The following is a 19,208-nucleotide window of genomic DNA, read 5'->3' as shown; positions in this document are numbered from 1 at the left end:
CGGACAACTGCTATTGGAGGATATTTGTTTCCGTTGTATAACAACACTGCTTTTAAGCTAGTTGTTTAGTCAATGAACAATTGCCAGAGATTTGGATCATATTCAAAATTCAATAAATTCATCACTACAGGAATGCTATTACAATAGACTAAATCATCTGCTTTATAAAATTAAGGTTTCATTTCATCAGAAATAAGAAAGTAAATTCCAGTCGTTTTATCTAGACCTTCAAAGCTCAGCTTGTCCTTTAGACAAATTTGAATCACATAACATGTGTCACTCTCTTGAGATACCTTCAGGTTGACTAAGAACAACTTCCGGACTAGGAACAGAACCCAGACTTTCTGATTGATTTGGAGGCTTTGGTACAGGCAGTTCGGCACTATGTAGGATAGGTCTTAATAAGAAAGATTCATCCATGTGTATTCATGACAGATGACAAGTGTGGGTACTGGGCAGTGTGTTTGGACTTGGTTGTGACGCCTTTTGGTTAAATAAAAAAACTGATACACTGGAAATTTTCACATTCAGTTACTTTTTTTCTGAAACAACTCTCAGTGGTTACAATCGTTATTTACTCATCGTGTCATTACAAATATATGCGTTAGTACACTTATTACTAACACTAATATAACGATCTTCATGTAGATCATATGAACCGGAAATTCCGTTCTCCTAAGGCACTTTAATCTGTAAAATATACAATTGTTTTCAGTTTCTATTAATGCTCTGACTCTTACGCTTTAAGATATAACTGTATATTAATCATAGAGTTAATATTGAAGATAGATTGTACTATTGCAAAACTTATTATTCAGTTTCTTTCCCTTTCCAAAAGACTTTTCCACAATAAAAAAGGATGATCTCCCTGACTAAATATGTCAGACTGTCACAAATTACACGACATTGCCTCAATTTATAGTAAAATGTAAACAAACAACATAATAATAAATGTGGTTTCTTTCATATTTACCTCACTTTATCAAGGTGAATAAAATGCTAACCTCAGTTCTGGAATGGAATGGACCAATGTTTTTGTAAATGTCACCAAAATGGCTCATATGCTAGCTACACGATTGCTGTAATTTGTGACGTTACAAAATCGAATTGTGTGGGGTTAATGAAAGTAGACGGTCCTTTTCCTTGTGGAAAAGCCCTTGTCGCGCTTCCACCACTCTAAACTTCGACGTTATGGTATTCTAACCACAATAGAGTTGAAAGAGATTGGTTAATCTGTTACTGTTAATTATCGAACTTATTTTCCCTCTCTATGTTTAATATTGACTCTATTATATAAACCATTGAAGAATTCTGTAAAGTAAATTAATCCTGAATGGAAAAATTATCTATAGTATATAAAATTTTGAGATTAAGATTTTAACCAGTTCGACAGGGTCGTGCAATTTGCCTTTTACAGAGAGAGGTTATGAGTCTGAGAGTGTATGAAATTGAACCGACCACATTTCAAATATCACAGTAACCATTAATGTAAAATATAAAAGCAAAATGGTCGTTGTTAATTCTAGTCCGTTGGAATGTTCTGTATCGATAAAAACTCTTAACTGAATAGTTTTTTTCTTTTGATTGTATGTTATTTTGAAATTTACTATTAAAATATGCTTAAAATGTAGTACTAAAGGTGAAATCGATGTAAACAAAAATATTACTTGTTTCCCTAGCAAGCACTGACGTTTGAAACGGAGAGATAATTAATGTAAAAAATATTAAAATTCACTCTCATCAGTTATGTACTCGCAATAAAATATTTATGCTGTGATTGCAAATGTTATGGTTTATACAGCTTTTTTTCAGTGAGTTATTAATACTGAACACACCATACTAACAATTACAAACTTTGACGCGCGTTTCTATAACTGTTTTCCTTCAGTCTCTGAAGACGATAACTTGCTTATCGAAACGCTCTTTAGATAGTGTAATTGTGTTGCTGAAATTCCAACTTGATTCTGTCATTATTTTATATACATTTTCCAACCATTTTGTCCCATGCACCACTCAAGCCGTTCTAAAATTCTTATGTCCCTCCAAGTAACAATAGTGTTCACATCAATGTTTTCATTTGGGTGAAATTTTTGGTAGAGCATATTTGGAAAACCCCTAAATTCACACTAAGATACCCTAAGTTTATTGTTTGTGATATTCTATTGTTTAAAGTAATAACTTTAATAAATGAAAATTATAATTGAATATTTTTAATAACTTAACTTACTTGAATATTTTAATTATGATGAAGTAGTTTTAAATAAAAAAGTTTCTATTAAAATAATAAAAAGAAAAAGTTAATTTGTTGATTGCCTTTACATGACTACATGAAATCTTTTAATAAATAAAAAGAATACTATAACTATTAGTTTAATACCATCAAGTTGATAAAACGAACAATTGAGGTGTGACAATCTACTTTTCATTAGAATTCCAAAACAATTTGAATTTTATTTTTCTGCAGGCTCTACTGTCTAGCTTGCTTAAGCGAAAAAATTCCGATTAGAGAAGTCATTTATTTTCTCCCTAAATTTATGGAAAGAATCCCCAAGTTGGCATCACTGGTAAATGCAGATGTTTACAAAGGCCATAAAACACAAATCCCTTTAATCGGCTCGAAGGTTATAAGGCAACCCTTATTTTTCTGATATAAAGTTGAATGTCCCACTGTAGGTACATTTACGTACAATTTAACTTTTCAGTTTTAACTTGGGAACTCAAATTTATTGATTTGTGTTTCAATAAAATCTTTTTATTACTAAACGGTCTTATCTATCACTAATTCGTTTTATGAAGAACATAAACTAAACATTTATAAATACGAATTATTAAGGCTGTTACTAAAAAAAATTTGAAATGTCAAAAATTTTAATTTTTTTAAAAAACTGTCAAATTCGTTATCTTACCCTAATGTGCAGCTAAGATGACTTCTGTCTTTGGGTAAGATAACTAATATTCAAAGTTAAGTAGAAATATTCTACATACCCAATTACCATTTAATCAATAAGGTAATTTTTTTGAACTTCTAAGCTTATATGCTTACGAATCTTTTGATTCAGTTGGACTTTGATATCATCATCATTTATGGGTGTCTGTTAAGAAAGTAGAACTGGTTTCTTCTATAGACCCATGGTTTCATAGAAGAGTGGATGATCGTTTTCCATGTCATTTTGAATCATCTCCTCATGCATTGATCAGTTAATATCATAGAGACTACCAAATTTTTTTGATAAGATACGACGAAAAGTGATCCCAACATTGTAAAAAAAAAATCGCGTCTTTAATTGTGAAAATCTTTCATCTTTTGATATCTTTAACTCCAGATCGTCTGCGCAATTCGCAGACTACTGTATAAATCATAGCAATTCAACTTTATTTTATGTGCCATTTATTTTTTTGTTTTCGTTGAATATAACGAAAAATTTTTCAAGGACTTTTTTTATGAAAATACTTGGATGAGCAAGTAATTGTTGAAAGGGATGTACAGGGAAAATAATAAATGATTTAAAATTATAGAGCAATTATAATTGAATCGAAATCGTACTAAATTCGATGTTTCTATTGTAAATTATACAGGGATCGTCAGTTGACTGTTGTATTCTCATCACTTGGTTATTTTGAATAATATATCGTAATAATTAATGATGTGAAAATGGCGTGTGTCAAAACAATCATAACTGTTTTTTTTTAATTGTATGATATATCAGTTACCTTTCTTAAATGTTTTTATAAATTCTGTACACTCAAATATTTGATTTTTGAAGACAATGCTAGAAGAAAGACATCAAAAATCTGTCCACATTATTCAGTTTCAAAGTAGAGCACCGTTTTTTGGCAGCCACGTCACGCCATTATCTGAATGGAAAGGTTATCGTTTGGGGTCGTCTTTGGTTCTTCCTAAATGTAGCGTAGCACTACCTCCCGTCCAGCACTACGTCTGGAGAAGTACTGGTACAATTACAGTTTTACTATCTTCGTTATCACTTACCTCATTTAGCTCAGAGACCAATTCGTTGATAGTAGAATCAATTGCTTCTTTTTTCTCATTATTGTCACCCAGCAACATCACTGAAGTCTGTGTTCTCACAACCAGGAATGTTTTTTATAAGTTTTAACAAGGAAAAATCGTCATCTAATTCGTTTTTTTTTCTAAGATTCGGCTATCCAATAAAAAACATCTGTGCTTTGGTTTCTTGGTTTATAACAAGCTAGTGAGCAAACATAGAGCTCGATTTCCGTCACATGACCATTAACTGAATCATCATTTTTAATAAGGTTAGTTGGCAACGTCGCAATCAACCAGTCATAAACTCATTGGCCAACAGTTGGGGTGCGCCCAAATCGTCAACTTTATTGAACATAATAAATGGTACAATTGTCTCGTAAATTTTGATTTGTAAGAACCCTTAACAGAGCAAGAACCAAATATATAGTGTCATTTTACTTATCGGCAACCCTTTCTACTATAAGTATGGTGGTGATTCCATTTGGTTCCTGTTTAGTCCGTCTCCAATTCAGTCCACTTTTTTTTCTGCATTCCATTTCCTTCTAGATTTGTCTCGTCTTTTTATTTGTGTTGGTTTCCCTTATCACCTCAACTGTTTTGTCCTTCATTCTTACTGAACACACTGTTTACAATACCACTACTCCAACTTACAGTTTAGCTTCGGTCTCTGAAGACGATAACTTGGTTATCGAAACGCGCGTCAAACAGTGTAATTGTGAGTGTTGGTGTAGTGGTCGTGTGAACAGTGTGTTCAGTAAGAATATCATTAACGGTTCCAGAAATTTCAACTTAAATCCTTTATTCTTACTACGTGTACAAACCATCTTACCTGTTGATGTTCGTAGTTTTGAACTCACTACGTTCAAGTCGCGCTAATTGTGTCGATTCTTACTTTATTTTTTGTTATTTCGACACGTCATTTTTATGTCAGTCCCACTGCAGGTATATCCTTATATGACTGTAAACTTTTGACACCCTGTATATACATATTAGTTCATAATTAACTTTCAATATTGTATAAATTTATGTATAGGTAAAGCGTATGAGAATAAATGTTTTATTATTTGTGAATTGTGGTGGAATGAACTCGAACTATTACTATAACATTTAAAAAAAAATATCCTTAAAATATTAGTTTATTTCAATCAAATGTTATTTATAGGAATTATATTTTTCGGTGACATTTTGAATGTATAACACATAACAATGACTTTGGTGCCGCTAAAAGTAAAACAGATTTCAAGTACGTTCGGTACCCTGATAAAAAATTGATACTTACTTTTTTAATGCTACGTGTAATTTTCGAGATTTCGCAAGGATAAATAAATAAAAAAGCATTTAATAAATTTATTAAAAAAACCAAAGAAAATTTAATTCTAAACATTTAAATACATTAAATTACTCATTATTTTATAGATTAGAAGCACCTCTTTTTAGATTTTCCGTGGTGGATGTCTTCAGGACATTCCCGTGTAATAGTCCAATAGTTATCTGCCATCATATGCTCATCCCAGCAACCAGTTTTATCTAACGCCATAACAAATTGCTTCATAAGTCCTAATTTGAAGTACAATGGAGGCAAAATAATCTTATCTCCAGAAACTAAAGGTGGGTTTATAATATTTTGTTTGCCAACCGTCATGTTATTTCTCAAAGGCCAATCTTTCTTGATACAGTAATCTTTCTTTGCCATGCTGTCCCATAAACATATAAAGCATGGAAATTTAGTGTACCCACTCTGTTGACCTAATAGAAAGTTCTCCATTTTTAAATCGACACATATAGCCCATTGGTGCTCCGAGTACTTAAGTTTTTATAAAACAAGATCCTCGTTTTGATACTCCTCTTTTAATTTAGTTAAATGAGCAATAGGCATTTTAAATTTCGCTTAGAGCTGTCCATAAAAGATCTCCATTCTTCAGCTTTGTACCTTGAGAGTCCCAAGTTCATTAGAAGGCCACCAATATTATTACAATAAACTATATCATTTTCTGAGCTAAAAATTTTTTTTGTATAACCTGTCTAATTATCAAACACAAAATGTTAATATGAGTATATCTAGATTCTTATTGAACACTTGAGCTTTCCAGAAAATTATTTAATATAGTAAACTGCCTGAAAATACATGGGTTTGGGCAAAAATCGTGGTAGTTATTTTTGTTTCTTTATAATACCAGTCCTGTTGGAATATGTGACATATGCAGACAAAAAAAGGGGGTTAACTTCTCAAATACCATATAGTCTATCGAAAAACAGAAAACCTATTGGCGTCAAATTCAGTAAAGTTGTGTCCTGGTTTCTTGCATCTTCGACGATTTTCTTTTAAGTCGTGGAAAGTGGCCAACACCATTTCTACTTATTTCCATCTCAGGCGATGGTTTTGCTGGACTTTTCTTTTTCTTAACTGCTTGGTCTACCAAGGATTTATTTATATTGCATAAATTCTCAGCAATTAATAATTTGAAGGAAAGTAGATCCATGGTTTCTTGTTTTTTGAAATTATTTGCTCTTAAAACGTAACCAGCTAAATCCAAAAACTGAAAGAATCGTCGAAAGTCATATTTCTTTGATATAATTTTATTCTATAAGATAAACCATCTACTAAATCCACTCCTCCCATAAATTATAACTTTAAATTTTTTTATCAAAAAGAAGATATTATATGAATATTAGTTATTATTATCTATCCAATTTACAGCCCTTAGGTTCAACTCCTTTTATTGTTTCGTTCTCTACACACCACGTCCCTTTTTTTGTCATGTCTTCGTCAGCTGGGAAAGTAAGACCAGGAAATCTATTTGAACTGTACCTAGAACAAAAGAGACCAATTATCACAAATCACATTTGAACTAGAATTGGGCTCAGTTTTTCTGGTGTAAAATTCCAAATTTTAGATCAGACCAGTGACATCACATAACTCATGAAATTTTTGGGGTTGGGGCGCCCCCTTGAAGGAGACAATCTGTTCATTAAGATATGAAAGTTGTTGTATTGGTATAACTCTGATATTTCTCAGTTCCTCAAAATACGTTATTGGTTAATAAACTTCTCTTTCTCCATTTTATGTAACCAAACTGGTGTGTCCCTTGGGCTATCTTCCTTATTTACTCGTTTCCATTCATATCGTAATTTTACTTTCTTTTGCTGCTTGATTTCTTTTTTTTTAATATTTTCAACACTTTCATTATTAGATAATTCTAATTGATCAGATTCTGAATTATAATCATAGTCTATATCATCACTATCCTTAAGGCAAATGTCGTCGCTTTCATAAGGAGGAACTAGAGTATTTTTTTGTCCTCTATTCATCCAAATTATAAAACTTTCTGAGGTTTATTATTTAACACGTAGAAAAATAATTTGGTTGCTAATTGCAACACTATGCGTTTTAAGAGTTAGAAACTTCACGATTTCATTTTTCCACTTCCCAAATTTTTACAAAATGACTAAAAGAATTATAACCTCAATAAAGTAAATGAACTTAACTGAAAATTTTTAATATTCAAAAAGCTTTTGGCATATCTTGTACTCTGTACACATTTAACCAATTTTTAATATCTGTTCATTTGTACCAGTTATTTCGAAAAAAATAATTCCTATAAAGATTGCAAATTGTCCGTTGGTTAGGTTCTACTTTTATTTTGTAAAATTTATATTGTACATAGGATATATTTTGATTTTTATCTGTACATATTATATAATGATGTATTACTGCTGAAGATTTTTTACTTTCTATTTTTAATAAGTTCCTAAATGGTAGGGTAAAATAGAAAAAAATTATTCTTTTTAAATCTTGCGTTGACTTAATGGAAGAGTACTTTCTTTTGCATCAAATGCGCGTATTTCCTTGCAATTTTTACCTTTACCTTATCAAGCAATTGTGCGTATTACTCTCCTGTTATTGTTCTACCTTTTTGAAGATAGTGAATACAATCCCACGACTATCCCATGAAATGGTCACCATCACTCTTCCGGCTAATGAAACCATCTTGCCTTTTTCGTAACAGATGCGCCCTTTGCAATCCACTGTTCCGATTGTTTTTCGTTTCAGGAATTAATGGTGGATCCAAGCTTCATATACGATACAGAAAATACGATTTATTTTGCCTAAACTGCGTCAATAAGACCTGGGAAATATTCATAATGATACAGGTACACATTTCCCCTAAAAATTTTCTCAATAAAACTATAATCCTTTAACTCTGATAATTTCAAGCTGTCCTTTTTTGGAAAATCCAAGTCACATTTTTTTACATCCTTAATTTCCTATTAGCATGCAATTAACTTAATACTTTCCGATGTACCTGGTACACATTTTAGGAAAAACCAACATACTTACATTCGCCTATCTTCTAAATTCTTTCATGGCCCAAGCGAGACGTTTTGGATCGAAGAGAAGTTTGCTGTCTCCAGCATCTTCTATTGTCTCACCCAATTTGTCCCAAAATTCTTCTTTCTTTTTTTATCTTGCATCATCATTTGGACTAAACATTATAATTATTGTTGTTCTTTTCTTTACACTCAATTCTTTGTGTAATTCCACTCCAGTTTTTATTATACATATTTTTTAATTGGCCAGAAACCTGAGAAATTGCTAAGTTCATTTGGAAAGATTAATGTGGGCACTACAAAACATTTCGTAAGCACTAGTTTTGAAGAACACAAAACCTGTAACAAGTAGAAAAATTAGCAGTAGCAGGACATCCATTAACAGACTACGACGATCACATTAAATTTGTTGCCACAACAACAACAAAGAAAGGGCTTAGGGCTTGACGCCTCACCCACTGCAGCAACAGCCTATACATACTAGCTCTAACCACAGAGATACAACGCTTTCCAAAACCTGTTTGTTTCGTTGAACCAAGTAACCTCCTCCTAAAAACCTACCGAAAAATATCTTTTCTATATCAAGGCCAATTAAAATATATCTTATTCCGCTTAAACATGTCCTCATTCCAACCAAAAAACAACCCTATGCAGAGCTCACCCAGAATCAGTTGGAGCAGCCAGCAACTTCTGAAGATGTTAACTGCAAAAGTTGGTGAGAGGTCAGGTAGCAAAAGTTATTTTCGACGACGGTATCATAGCCCAACAACCCTGATAAAAGAACAGAATCTAATTAGATTTTATAGAATATAATAATGATGGTTAGTTCGAATTGAAATGTCAACTCCTATTTTTTTTATAATAAATTTTTTTCTATATTTACCCTACAAGTCTTAGATGGTACTAATAAAATTAACCGATTAAATATGATGATAAACTGCTTCTAAACAGATTCGATATCACCACTAGTAATAAGTTTTCAAAGCTCAGCACAAAAATTTTGATCCTGAAATCGCCTTTCTGTGATCGTCGCGAAGTCAGTTTTTTGTACTTTTTATAAACATTTTCTACTGCTTCGAGCATTAAATATTCATTTTACTAACAAATACTTGCAATATTCAAACGATATAAACCCTTTTTATAGTTCTAGATCTTTATATATTAGAATTAACGCTTGTAACGTCAATAGCGGGGGTATAGGCCGTCTCAGTAACTTACCACGGCGGACCTATACGTCCTCTAACTAAACCCATAAAAAAATTATTCCGGGATTATATACGTCGTTATAAAATCAAATTACCTATTTATAATAAATAACTATGGTTCTTGTGAATATAATTATCATCTTTGGTTCCATTTACCTTTATTTTGTTACCCCCGAAGCGTATTAGATAACAAAAAATCAGACCTTACCAAAAGATTTAAAAAAATGTTCTCTAAATAGAAAAATGAATCTGTCCATCATCTGCAAAGTGGTTTTCATGCAATGGCCAATGAGTTGTTAGTCTAAAATAGAAAGGTCATAAATAGAAAAATAAACTTGTACTCATCCCAGTATATTAGTTCTGCGGTCGGTATTTGATACTAGTCCTTCAAATAAGAATAATTTATTAGAAGTAACAAAAAACTAAATTTAATTGAAAAATTATTTATTTTATGTACATTTCCTTTCTGATATTTTACAATTACAAACTAAGTTACATAAATAATATTATTTATAGTTGAAATTCAATCACAAAATGAAGTAACGAATCCTAACTGAAAACGACTAAAACAAAAACGTTTTTCCTGTATTTCCATATTTATAAAAATATTTCCTTTAATTTTAAGTCAGTCACTTGTACAAACAAATTTATATTTACAATGCTAGGACATGTAACATTTTTTAGATCAAAATTTGTTGGATTTCCTTCACCTATATTTATTGACCTAATCGAAGATATTTTCAATTTCAAAAGTCGATTTATAAATTTTTGTAGGGCGGTCACGTACGGAAAACATATATTTGATTACTAAACTAAATATATATTTCTATATAAAATTTCATTTTTCTTTAGTGTCTTGTAACATATAATAGAAAATAATATAAAAAATAAAGCGCCGCCCCCCCAGTCCTATACTACTTGCTTCGATTCCTTCAGTATTCACGTTTCACCCGGTATATTTTCGGGGCTACAATTTTTTTAAATGCATTCCTCCCCCTTCCTAGACCAATTACTGAAGCAGATTTTATCACCAATCAAATCGTAACATACTGATTAATATATCAAAGATATATCTTGTGATTTTTATCGTTTCCTCGGGGTTCTTCCTTACATCTCATCAATCGGTATTCTTCGCATCTCGTTTTTCTTTTTACTAACACGAGTTTTCTTTCAATTTTCAAATTATTGAAATATCCTTATCATATTTTTTACATATTTTTACGTCAATTTGTAGCAATCCCAACTTCTTTATACAAGGTATCCTATACTGCAAACAATGTACCTTTAATAAATTAGAAAAAATTAAATAATCCCAACAAATTTCAGATTTCGACAGCTAAATCAATAAAATCAATCGAATACTGGTTTTATGAAGAGAATTCATATTTATAGGAAAAAGGGGGATAATAAATCGTCTTTTCAAAACATCACAACCGCATCTTGCAACAAAATGAAGCAATTGGCGTTGAATAGAAACCAGAGGCTACAAGGCTACAAGAATATGTAAATACATGAGATGAAATTACAAAAAAAAATTGTTGGTAAAAAAGAAAAGAAACAAGTTTTGGTAGCAATTTCAGAAAAAAATAAATTATAACAAACGTCTTAAATACTTTCAACAAGCCATTATCATCCCAGATTAATATTTTCCCTTGTGTTTGATAATACTAGTAGCTGTTCATGGAATTAATTTTAAAATATGCACTTTTTGTGATAAGTGCATATCATAGGAAATTGCATTGAAAATGCTGTTAAATGTCATCAATACCAGACTGTATCTTAGATAGGAGGAAAATTTCCACATTCAAAATTCAAATAATTTTGTTTCCTGTTTAGGTCCATTTATGACAACTTTACAGCTCTGTATTTCAGAAATTAGTTGACATATCTGTACCTGTACCAAATTTCAAGAAAATCTGTGATCTCAGATCTCTTAAAATACAAAAGTGATAACAATGACTAATTTAAATGTATTCCTCACTGATCCTATCGATCTGAATGTGTCAAAGGGAACGGAGGGTTAAGTACTTCCAATTCTAGTACATAATAAGCTTTCTAGATATTAGAAGATCTTAAGCTATCTTAATTGTTTCATACTTATAAATATGGCACTACAATTGACAAATCACCGATATTCAGTTAGTATAATTTAATAAATATATTTTAAAACAATATAATAATCAGCAACTTTTTGTAAGAGGATCATATTTTTTACTTGCACATGCCGCCCATACAAATTGCTATTTTCAGTATATTTTGCAACCCACCTAAAGAAAGTTTTGATCACATTCTGATAAAATTCTGTTGTTTCTAGCCCGCTGTAAATGTGAACAATTTTCGACGCCAAAACGAAATTTGGAGAGCTAAGAATTTTTTTTAATAGGAGTTTATTGTATTGATATTATATTTTCCTAGATTTCTCTTGCTACATTTGAATAGCATTCGCCAAGAAAATAATCAATTCACTAAAAGACACCTCCAATGTCATCAATCCACTCTCCATTGGCGGACTCAGCAGATAGTTGATTAAAAATTACTTTCATTATCACAGTTTAAATAACAGACAGTGTCTAACAAAATGATGATTCAACAGAAAGAAATGTTCTAAAATTGCTCTAAAATAAAATCTGCTGGTTATAAAGAAGGTCCTCAATTATATACTCTAGCAGTGCCTATTGAGGGTATGTCCCTTTTTCCAAAAGGATGTTATGTACTCACAGAAGAACATTCAAGCCAAAAAAATGACATAGTTTTAATTGTTAATTAATTAATTAAATGAGCATAAAATAAATGTTTCGTGAATTTCCATGAGCAGGAATACCCTTTCTGAACTCGATAATTGATATAATGTACCATAAGATTAAGATAAGGTATTAAGAATCTTTTTTTTTTTTATTAGAATGTGGTATATATTGTTCCAAAATGTTTTCATGAAAATTGATTTAAAAAAATTATTTCATACAAACAAAAAAATTCATTGAATTTTGAACCTCACAATAAACTATTTCACAGAAAATGTTTGTACAAGTGGAGAAAATTGAAAATGAAATTTAATATCACACAACTTATGAAAAACTAGAAGATAATGATGAATAGTAAAATAATGTACAGGTGAGCTGCAAAATATACTGTATGTGGAGATTCAATATTGAATTTAATCAATTTACTTTATCATGTTTTACGTATTTATAATGACTGTAAAAAATTAGTGCGGTTTCAACTATAAAATAGTAAATTTACAATAATTGGTCGCAATAACCAATAATCGCGTGAAAATATAACTTCACTATATATTCTTCACGCTTGCTTTGGAGAATTTCTTTCAGTTGGCTTTAAAAATTAAAACAGTCCCGCCAACTCGTAAAACATAACACACTATTGTTAGAAAAATATTAACCTAACGGAGGTACATTCACTTGACTGGGGGGTTTGTAGCTCTTAAATTACTAGTTGATAAACCCTGAAAATAAAAAAAAAATAATAGTGAATTTGATATTCGATTAGAACAACACACTACAGATTGAAAATATAATGAAACTAAATTTTTATTCAACGATAATAAATAATTTAATTCCAAATTATAGATAAGCACTTTGAGTTTATTTTCTGCTGATTTCTTTCTGTTTTTTTAGTTTTCGACGCAGCTAATTCTCATTTTACAAATGTAAAGTTTATTAACCTGAAATGTATAGTATCTAAAAAATTAATATGATAGACAAATCTTCTGAGAATTATTACGAATTCTTCGCCCAAAAACTAACCAGGAACGGTATATCAAAATGATTTTACTTGCCTATATCGTTTTAGTCTGCATATACAATATAATCTGGATCGGCGACTTCCACCTGTACGTAAGGTTGTTGTATCATTTGTATACTATTTGAAGTACGTTGCATGTTATTTCTAGATCTAAAATGGACATTTTAAGTACCATCTGTAATTATCTGATTTTTTGAACTAGTCATACTTAGCTTTGGCGTGCGTTAAAATGTGACTTTTGAGATTTGTCGATTGTGCAAATTTCTTATTACAACCATCAAAAGGACAAACGTATGGTCGGTCACCGGTGTGTATCCTCACATGTGTCCTAAAATGAGAAAATAATAGTTTTTTTCAATCATTAAGATTTTAATTTATTTATTCATCAAAAATATTTACGAATACATATGAACTGGCTATTATGAATATGAGATAATAACACAGATCCTTTTTGTTGATTTCAAAAGAGCTTATGATAGTGTGAACAGAGAAAAGTTCATCCAAATATTACGAGAATTGGAAATTCCAAACAAACTAATTCAACTAGTACAGATGAAATTCTCCTGGATGGCCAGACTTTTATAGCTTAATGATTTCCTTTACCTATAATGACTATTCCAAAGCACAAAAAGCAACAGTATTTAGTGTAACCTTGTTGCATGCCCAAAAGAATAGCAATAATTTTAAAATCTGCGTAGATCAAGAATATTTTTCATACTTTATCAAGTACAAGCCTCAGATTTTCGTACATTTATTTCAAAGAGACTGCACAGGAATAGAAGGGTCTGTATTTCTATTGTGTAATAGTACTGCTTTTAAACTACTTTTTGATGAATCTATGAATAATCTCCAGTGTGATCTGCTTACTGTAATAATTGTGGTAAAAAATGAATGTACTCATAAATAACCATAATATAGACATATTACCTTAAATTAAAATCTAAACTGAATCTCTTGCCACACCCCTCGAATGTACATTGAAAAGGTTTTTCACCTGTATGAACCAATTGGTGTCTCTTGAGTTTACTCGATTCTACGAAAGCTTTTCCACACTCTGCACATACATGTACACGAGGTCCATGTGTATGTAAGTGTTTTCTCATTGCCGAATTATCTCTAAACATTTTATTACAGCCTTTGTGAGGACATGCTGAAATACGAAACAGGTATATTATTGTATGCAATATAAAATAGATCAAAAATAAAGTTACCTATTGTTCTATCTGAATTATCTTGATTCGGCCTTCGAACTCTTGGACTCTTCAAACCAGGTCGCGCAAACTCGGCTAATTGTTTTGGGTCCGATAGGTCTAATCCAGGAATTCCATCAACGGGGATTTTTTTGCCGGTCATATATTCAGTATAATCTGGATCTGGTTCAGGATTTGAGCCTTCATCTGGACAATACATAAAATATTTTTCATTAATACTGATAGAAAGAAAATAATAGAGGGTATTGCACAACTGTTTTTTTTTCCTTGAATTTACTTGACCAATTGTACTTGTTCTTGTGATTTGAAGAAGTTTATTGTTTCCCCATTTGCCAAACTAAGTGAAATTATTAAAGTGTTATAGCAGCTCCAGGCAATGAAATCAACGGTAGGGTTTACAGGTAAATTTACTAATTCTCAAAAGTCAGATGTCAGTAAAATTAATTAAATTTTCCTGAAGACTTGCTTGCTAATTAGTTACCAAAATGTTATTTGGAATTTGTTATCAACTGTCTCACTATGGAACCAAATATCTACTTAAAATAATTTTGTATACCGGGTCCCAATCAAATAAGAAATTATAGAATTATTTCTGTGTTGTCAACAAGGGAATTTGAAACTAATTTATGCTTGATGACAAATGTGGTTGTTGTGACCATACGACCCCCAGAACATCACCTAATCATCACACATCACACAGCTGATAGTGAATAATTAAAAAAAAAATTAAACAAAACTTCTGAAATGACCAACAAGGACATAAAAAAGGTAGAAAAAAATAGTGAGACCATACTACCCCGGAATATTCCCTAATTATCTCCCCGCTCACGTAGCTATAAGCAAATCATTAAAAAAATTAATAAAAGATGAGGATCTGTTCGAAATTTTCAGGATTTACTAACAAGGCCATAAAAAACGTAGGAAAAAATATCGAGACTATACCACCCCCGGAACATTCCCTAATCATTACTCAACTCACGCCGATGCTAGGGAATAATTAAAAAAAATTAACCAAGGCGGGTTTCAAATATACAGAAAATATATGTTTTATCCACTTAATCTTCAATTTTTGGTGTGAAATTATGTAGTCTATTATAATATCATTATATGTTTCCTCTATTGACATTTTTTTGCAAAAATTTGGTATATTTTGTAAAAAAATATTGGTGGTAGAAATACGTGGATAACTTCACATGAGTGACATTTTTTAAAGAATATCCACATCTAGAAGGTTTATGGATTCTGCTATTATAATTGTCGACTTTAGTAAAATAATTATTTTCTAGAATATTTTGCACTTGTTCTGGTCCTTTGCTGTATTGTTTTCCTTTGTCTACCTCCTTTCTGTGCCACTTGTAGCCAAGTTTTCCTGGATCGTCCTTTCCTACTTTTCTAATATTTTCTTTTGTTGCTGTCACTTTTCTTATTAGGCTTGGTGATATTCTTCTCTTTATGCTTCCTTACTAGATTTGTTTCTTACTCTGTGTCTGTGTGTTCATTACTCAAGTTTCACTTCCATATATTAACGTAGGTACTTTGTTGTATAACTTTATTAATATGTCCTCGTCTATTTCCTTTTTTCCCGAAAATTGTCTTATTTAGAGCATAGTATAATTGATTTGCTATCTCTATATCTATTTTTCTATATTTGGTGAAAACGATTCCATGGTATTCAAAAGTGGTCACTCTATCTATTCTTTTTCATTGTATTATTAAATATTCTCCATGTTCTTTTTTGATTTACTTCAATTGTTTTACATTCTCAGGTCTCTATGTATTTGCTACTATTACTATATCGTCTGCATACACTAATCCTTCCATTTTTACTGGTTCTAAGTTTCTGTGCCCAATTATTGTCTCCAGTTCATTCTCTTTTATTGTTTTTATCATCCTATCCATGGTAAATACCAAAATACACAAGCAATATAATATATATCAAATTATTGCGAACGTAATTAAAAATACGTCAGGCTCTCCAAACGCAATTTTGAGAAATTTGTTTTGGTACATTTTTTGTGTAAATTTAGCATTAGCAATGTCGTTCTTGGAAAATCAGCTAAAGTAACAAAATTAACTTTTCGACAACTAACAACTTTTGTGATAAATTGAATGGTGATTATTTTTTTAGTTTAATACATTGTAAACTATCTATAAGGTTTGATAATGAGAAATATATGTAGATATAGATTTATTCATCTTAATTTTCAGGGAATTAGAACAATTAGGTATGTAAATAAAAAAATGTTACCAAATGGGTGTTAAATAATGGAAAATGTTATTAACTAAGACCGAAGATTTTATATTATAGATATCCAAATAATAAGTTTTACGTAAATGATCAATCTTAGGGACATTCCTTATATTATAAAATTTGACACAAGCCCTGTCAAACTAGATGAGATAATTAAAATTATCTCTGGATCAAGGATATTATTCCGATTTTTTATCATATATATATGTAAAATTTCAATACTATCGTATATTTAGTAATTATTATCGTTAAATTGATATTTTAATTTAAATTCCGCCATACTATCCCACCATTACGATTTCCATCGGCCATTTAAAAGCATGGCAGATTCTAGTTTATAAGAGATGGCTGCTACAAATCAAAACAAAAGCGAATCTTCGTCAACTTCGTTATCTATGATATTTCAGAGATTCATTTAATAAATGAAGCAGTTTTAAACAATCGATAGTGCTTACACAGTGACCTTGAAGTTCTAAATCAATTCGGACGTGGGAAATTCAGTGAAAAATTTGCAAAAATGATTAACAAGACTTACCGTCACTAGCACCTGATGCCCACATAGTTACAGAAAATTCACCTTCCATTGTTTTTATTTGAACTTGTTTTTGTTCCCATTTCCGGGGTTTTGTTTCAACGTGCATATCACTGAGCAAAATTTCATTTTCACGTCGAGAAAGAACACCACGATTTTTTACAGTCTTTTTTCGTTTAGAAGGTCCCGGCGAAGATTCAACGTATAAATCGGAAGAATCGGGAACTGGTACGTCGTAAATATTTAAGGGGTCGCCGGAATCATCTATAATTTCTTCTTGTGCTTCTAAAATAATGTCTCTGCCCAGATCTCTACCTTCTAAAGATTGCATTGACATCATATGTTCTCCGCATTCTACGATTGTTTCACAACCATCGCTCATATCTACGGGAATAGTCTCAATTTCAACGCATTCTTGGATGTCCGGTTGAATTTCGACTTCGCACATGATATTTTGATGGTCCGCCATCACAATGGCTGCTATTTTGTTTATAAAAGATGGTCGAACAAATATGGCCACTCACAACACAACAATGGCGGACAACAAAACTGTCCAACGCCAGCCAGTTCTAATGAAAAACTAGTTTTCAAAAATGAAATGATCAACGACACAGCAAACCATCGTCTTTCACTGTCGTTCCCATATACATAAGCTTAGTTGTACATATCGGAATGTCGTTACTACGTTTAAAATATTTCGGTTTCACCGCCATCTGCAAGTGAATAGAAAAAAATACATATTCAAAAATTTCATCCAGCAGTTATTTATTCCTAAAATGTTTAAATTGCAGTTTTCTATAATAGGTGGCAGCACACATATGCTAGAAATTTTAAAAAATTAAAATAAATTTATGAATCTTCATAATTATTAGAGAAAAAAACGTACATATAAAATGTTTTTTTTTATTTTCAAAATAATAGAATTGACGAAATGCAGATTTCACGGTTATTTTTGAAAATTACTTATTTCAGTATGATGAAAAAAAAGTGTATACGAGTGGTGATTGTGAAGTAAAGATTTCAAAAGGTTATTTTATGTATGTCCTTGAAGGAAAAACAGGAGAATGGACTCGGGATTTGACAACGGATTTTAATAATAAAAAAACAGATAAGGCGTTTATAATTTATTGATTAGTATTAATAAATTGTTGAGATATATAGAATAATGGAAAAATGACAAAAATATTCGTTAAAAAGTATATTTTTTACCCAATTTGATATTTTTGAACAACGGTTGATTCGTCTTTTTAGCGTTAGCTGAGTATTTGTTTTATACAGGGTTTTCAACTGTTATATCTTGAGTTTAAAATACCAGGATTTAACCGCATAAAATATTTCCTTTCATCGAAGTTACAGGGCTATGTCAATATTGACATAACTCCATTTCAGGATGGTCCAAATGATCTACAATCGCGATACGTGATTCACACCATCGAATAAAAAAATTCCACAGCCAAAGACATTCTTCTCATCCCCTGGATTGGCACTCTTAAACCCAAAAAGAAACTTTAACCTCCGCTTCGGCCTACGAAGATCTCCTTGGCTGCAACAAATAGCAGAGGAAGGAGGAATAAAGAAGAAAACAATGCAGCAAATAAATGAAGTAGAAAAGGATCGGAAAGAGAAGAAAATATGGATAAAATGAAAACGAAAACTAAAATCCCTATACTCTGATGCTCGAAAGGGCAAGAGTTCTAGAGAAGAAGTAGAAGAAAAATAATAAATATAAAGTTTATTTTAGAATTTTAAAATTTTCTCAAAGTAGAAATTTATTGAATCTTTTTTATGAATTGTTATTTTAAAATAACTGAAATTCTTTGCTTATTCAGTGCAGTTAGGTCATGGAGGAAGTCGTCAACCATCCCATGCCCACGTTAACTTGCAATAAGAACAAACCGATACCACACTACCCTCT

At 31.2% G+C, this 19,208-nt stretch overlaps 1 protein-coding gene across 1 annotated transcript; it reads right to left on the bottom strand.

Annotated features, from left to right (window-relative positions):
- Positions 1–9,967: 9,967 nt before the first annotated feature.
- LOC130444968 (transcriptional repressor protein YY1-like) lies at positions 9,968–17,936 on the bottom strand. Its single transcript, XM_056780370.1, has 6 exons — positions 17,297–17,936; positions 14,511–14,696; positions 14,227–14,449; positions 13,508–13,627; positions 13,334–13,449; positions 9,968–13,000 (listed from the first exon to the last, which is right to left on the bottom strand). The coding sequence occupies exons 1-5, from the start codon at positions 17,760–17,762 to the stop codon at positions 13,344–13,346; spliced, it is 1,101 nt and encodes a 366-aa protein (XP_056636348.1). The 5' UTR covers positions 17,763–17,936; the 3' UTR covers positions 9,968–13,000; positions 13,334–13,343.
- Positions 17,937–19,208: the final 1,272 nt, after the last annotated feature.

This window comes from Diorhabda sublineata, chromosome 6, assembly GCF_026230105.1.
Source record: "Diorhabda sublineata isolate icDioSubl1.1 chromosome 6, icDioSubl1.1, whole genome shotgun sequence".
Classification (NCBI taxonomy): Eukaryota; Metazoa; Arthropoda; class Insecta; order Coleoptera; family Chrysomelidae; genus Diorhabda; species Diorhabda sublineata.
Note: the sequence above shows the minus strand (reverse complement) of the source record. Positions and strands in the feature narration are given on the sequence as shown.

Excerpts from the sequence above, each read along its gene's own strand:
- LOC130444968 (XM_056780370.1), bottom strand. The coding sequence starts at position 17,762 with ATGGCGGACCATCAAAATATCATGTGCGAAGTCGAAATTCAACCGGAC. Across the intron at positions 14,450-14,510 it reads TAATTCAGATAGAACAATAG|CATGTCCTCACAAAGGCTGT; the intron begins GTAACTTTATTT and ends TTCGTATTTCAG. Across the intron at positions 13,450-13,507 it reads TTAACGCACGCCAAAGCTAA|ATCTAGAAATAACATGCAAC; the intron begins GTATGACTAGTT and ends TGTCCATTTTAG.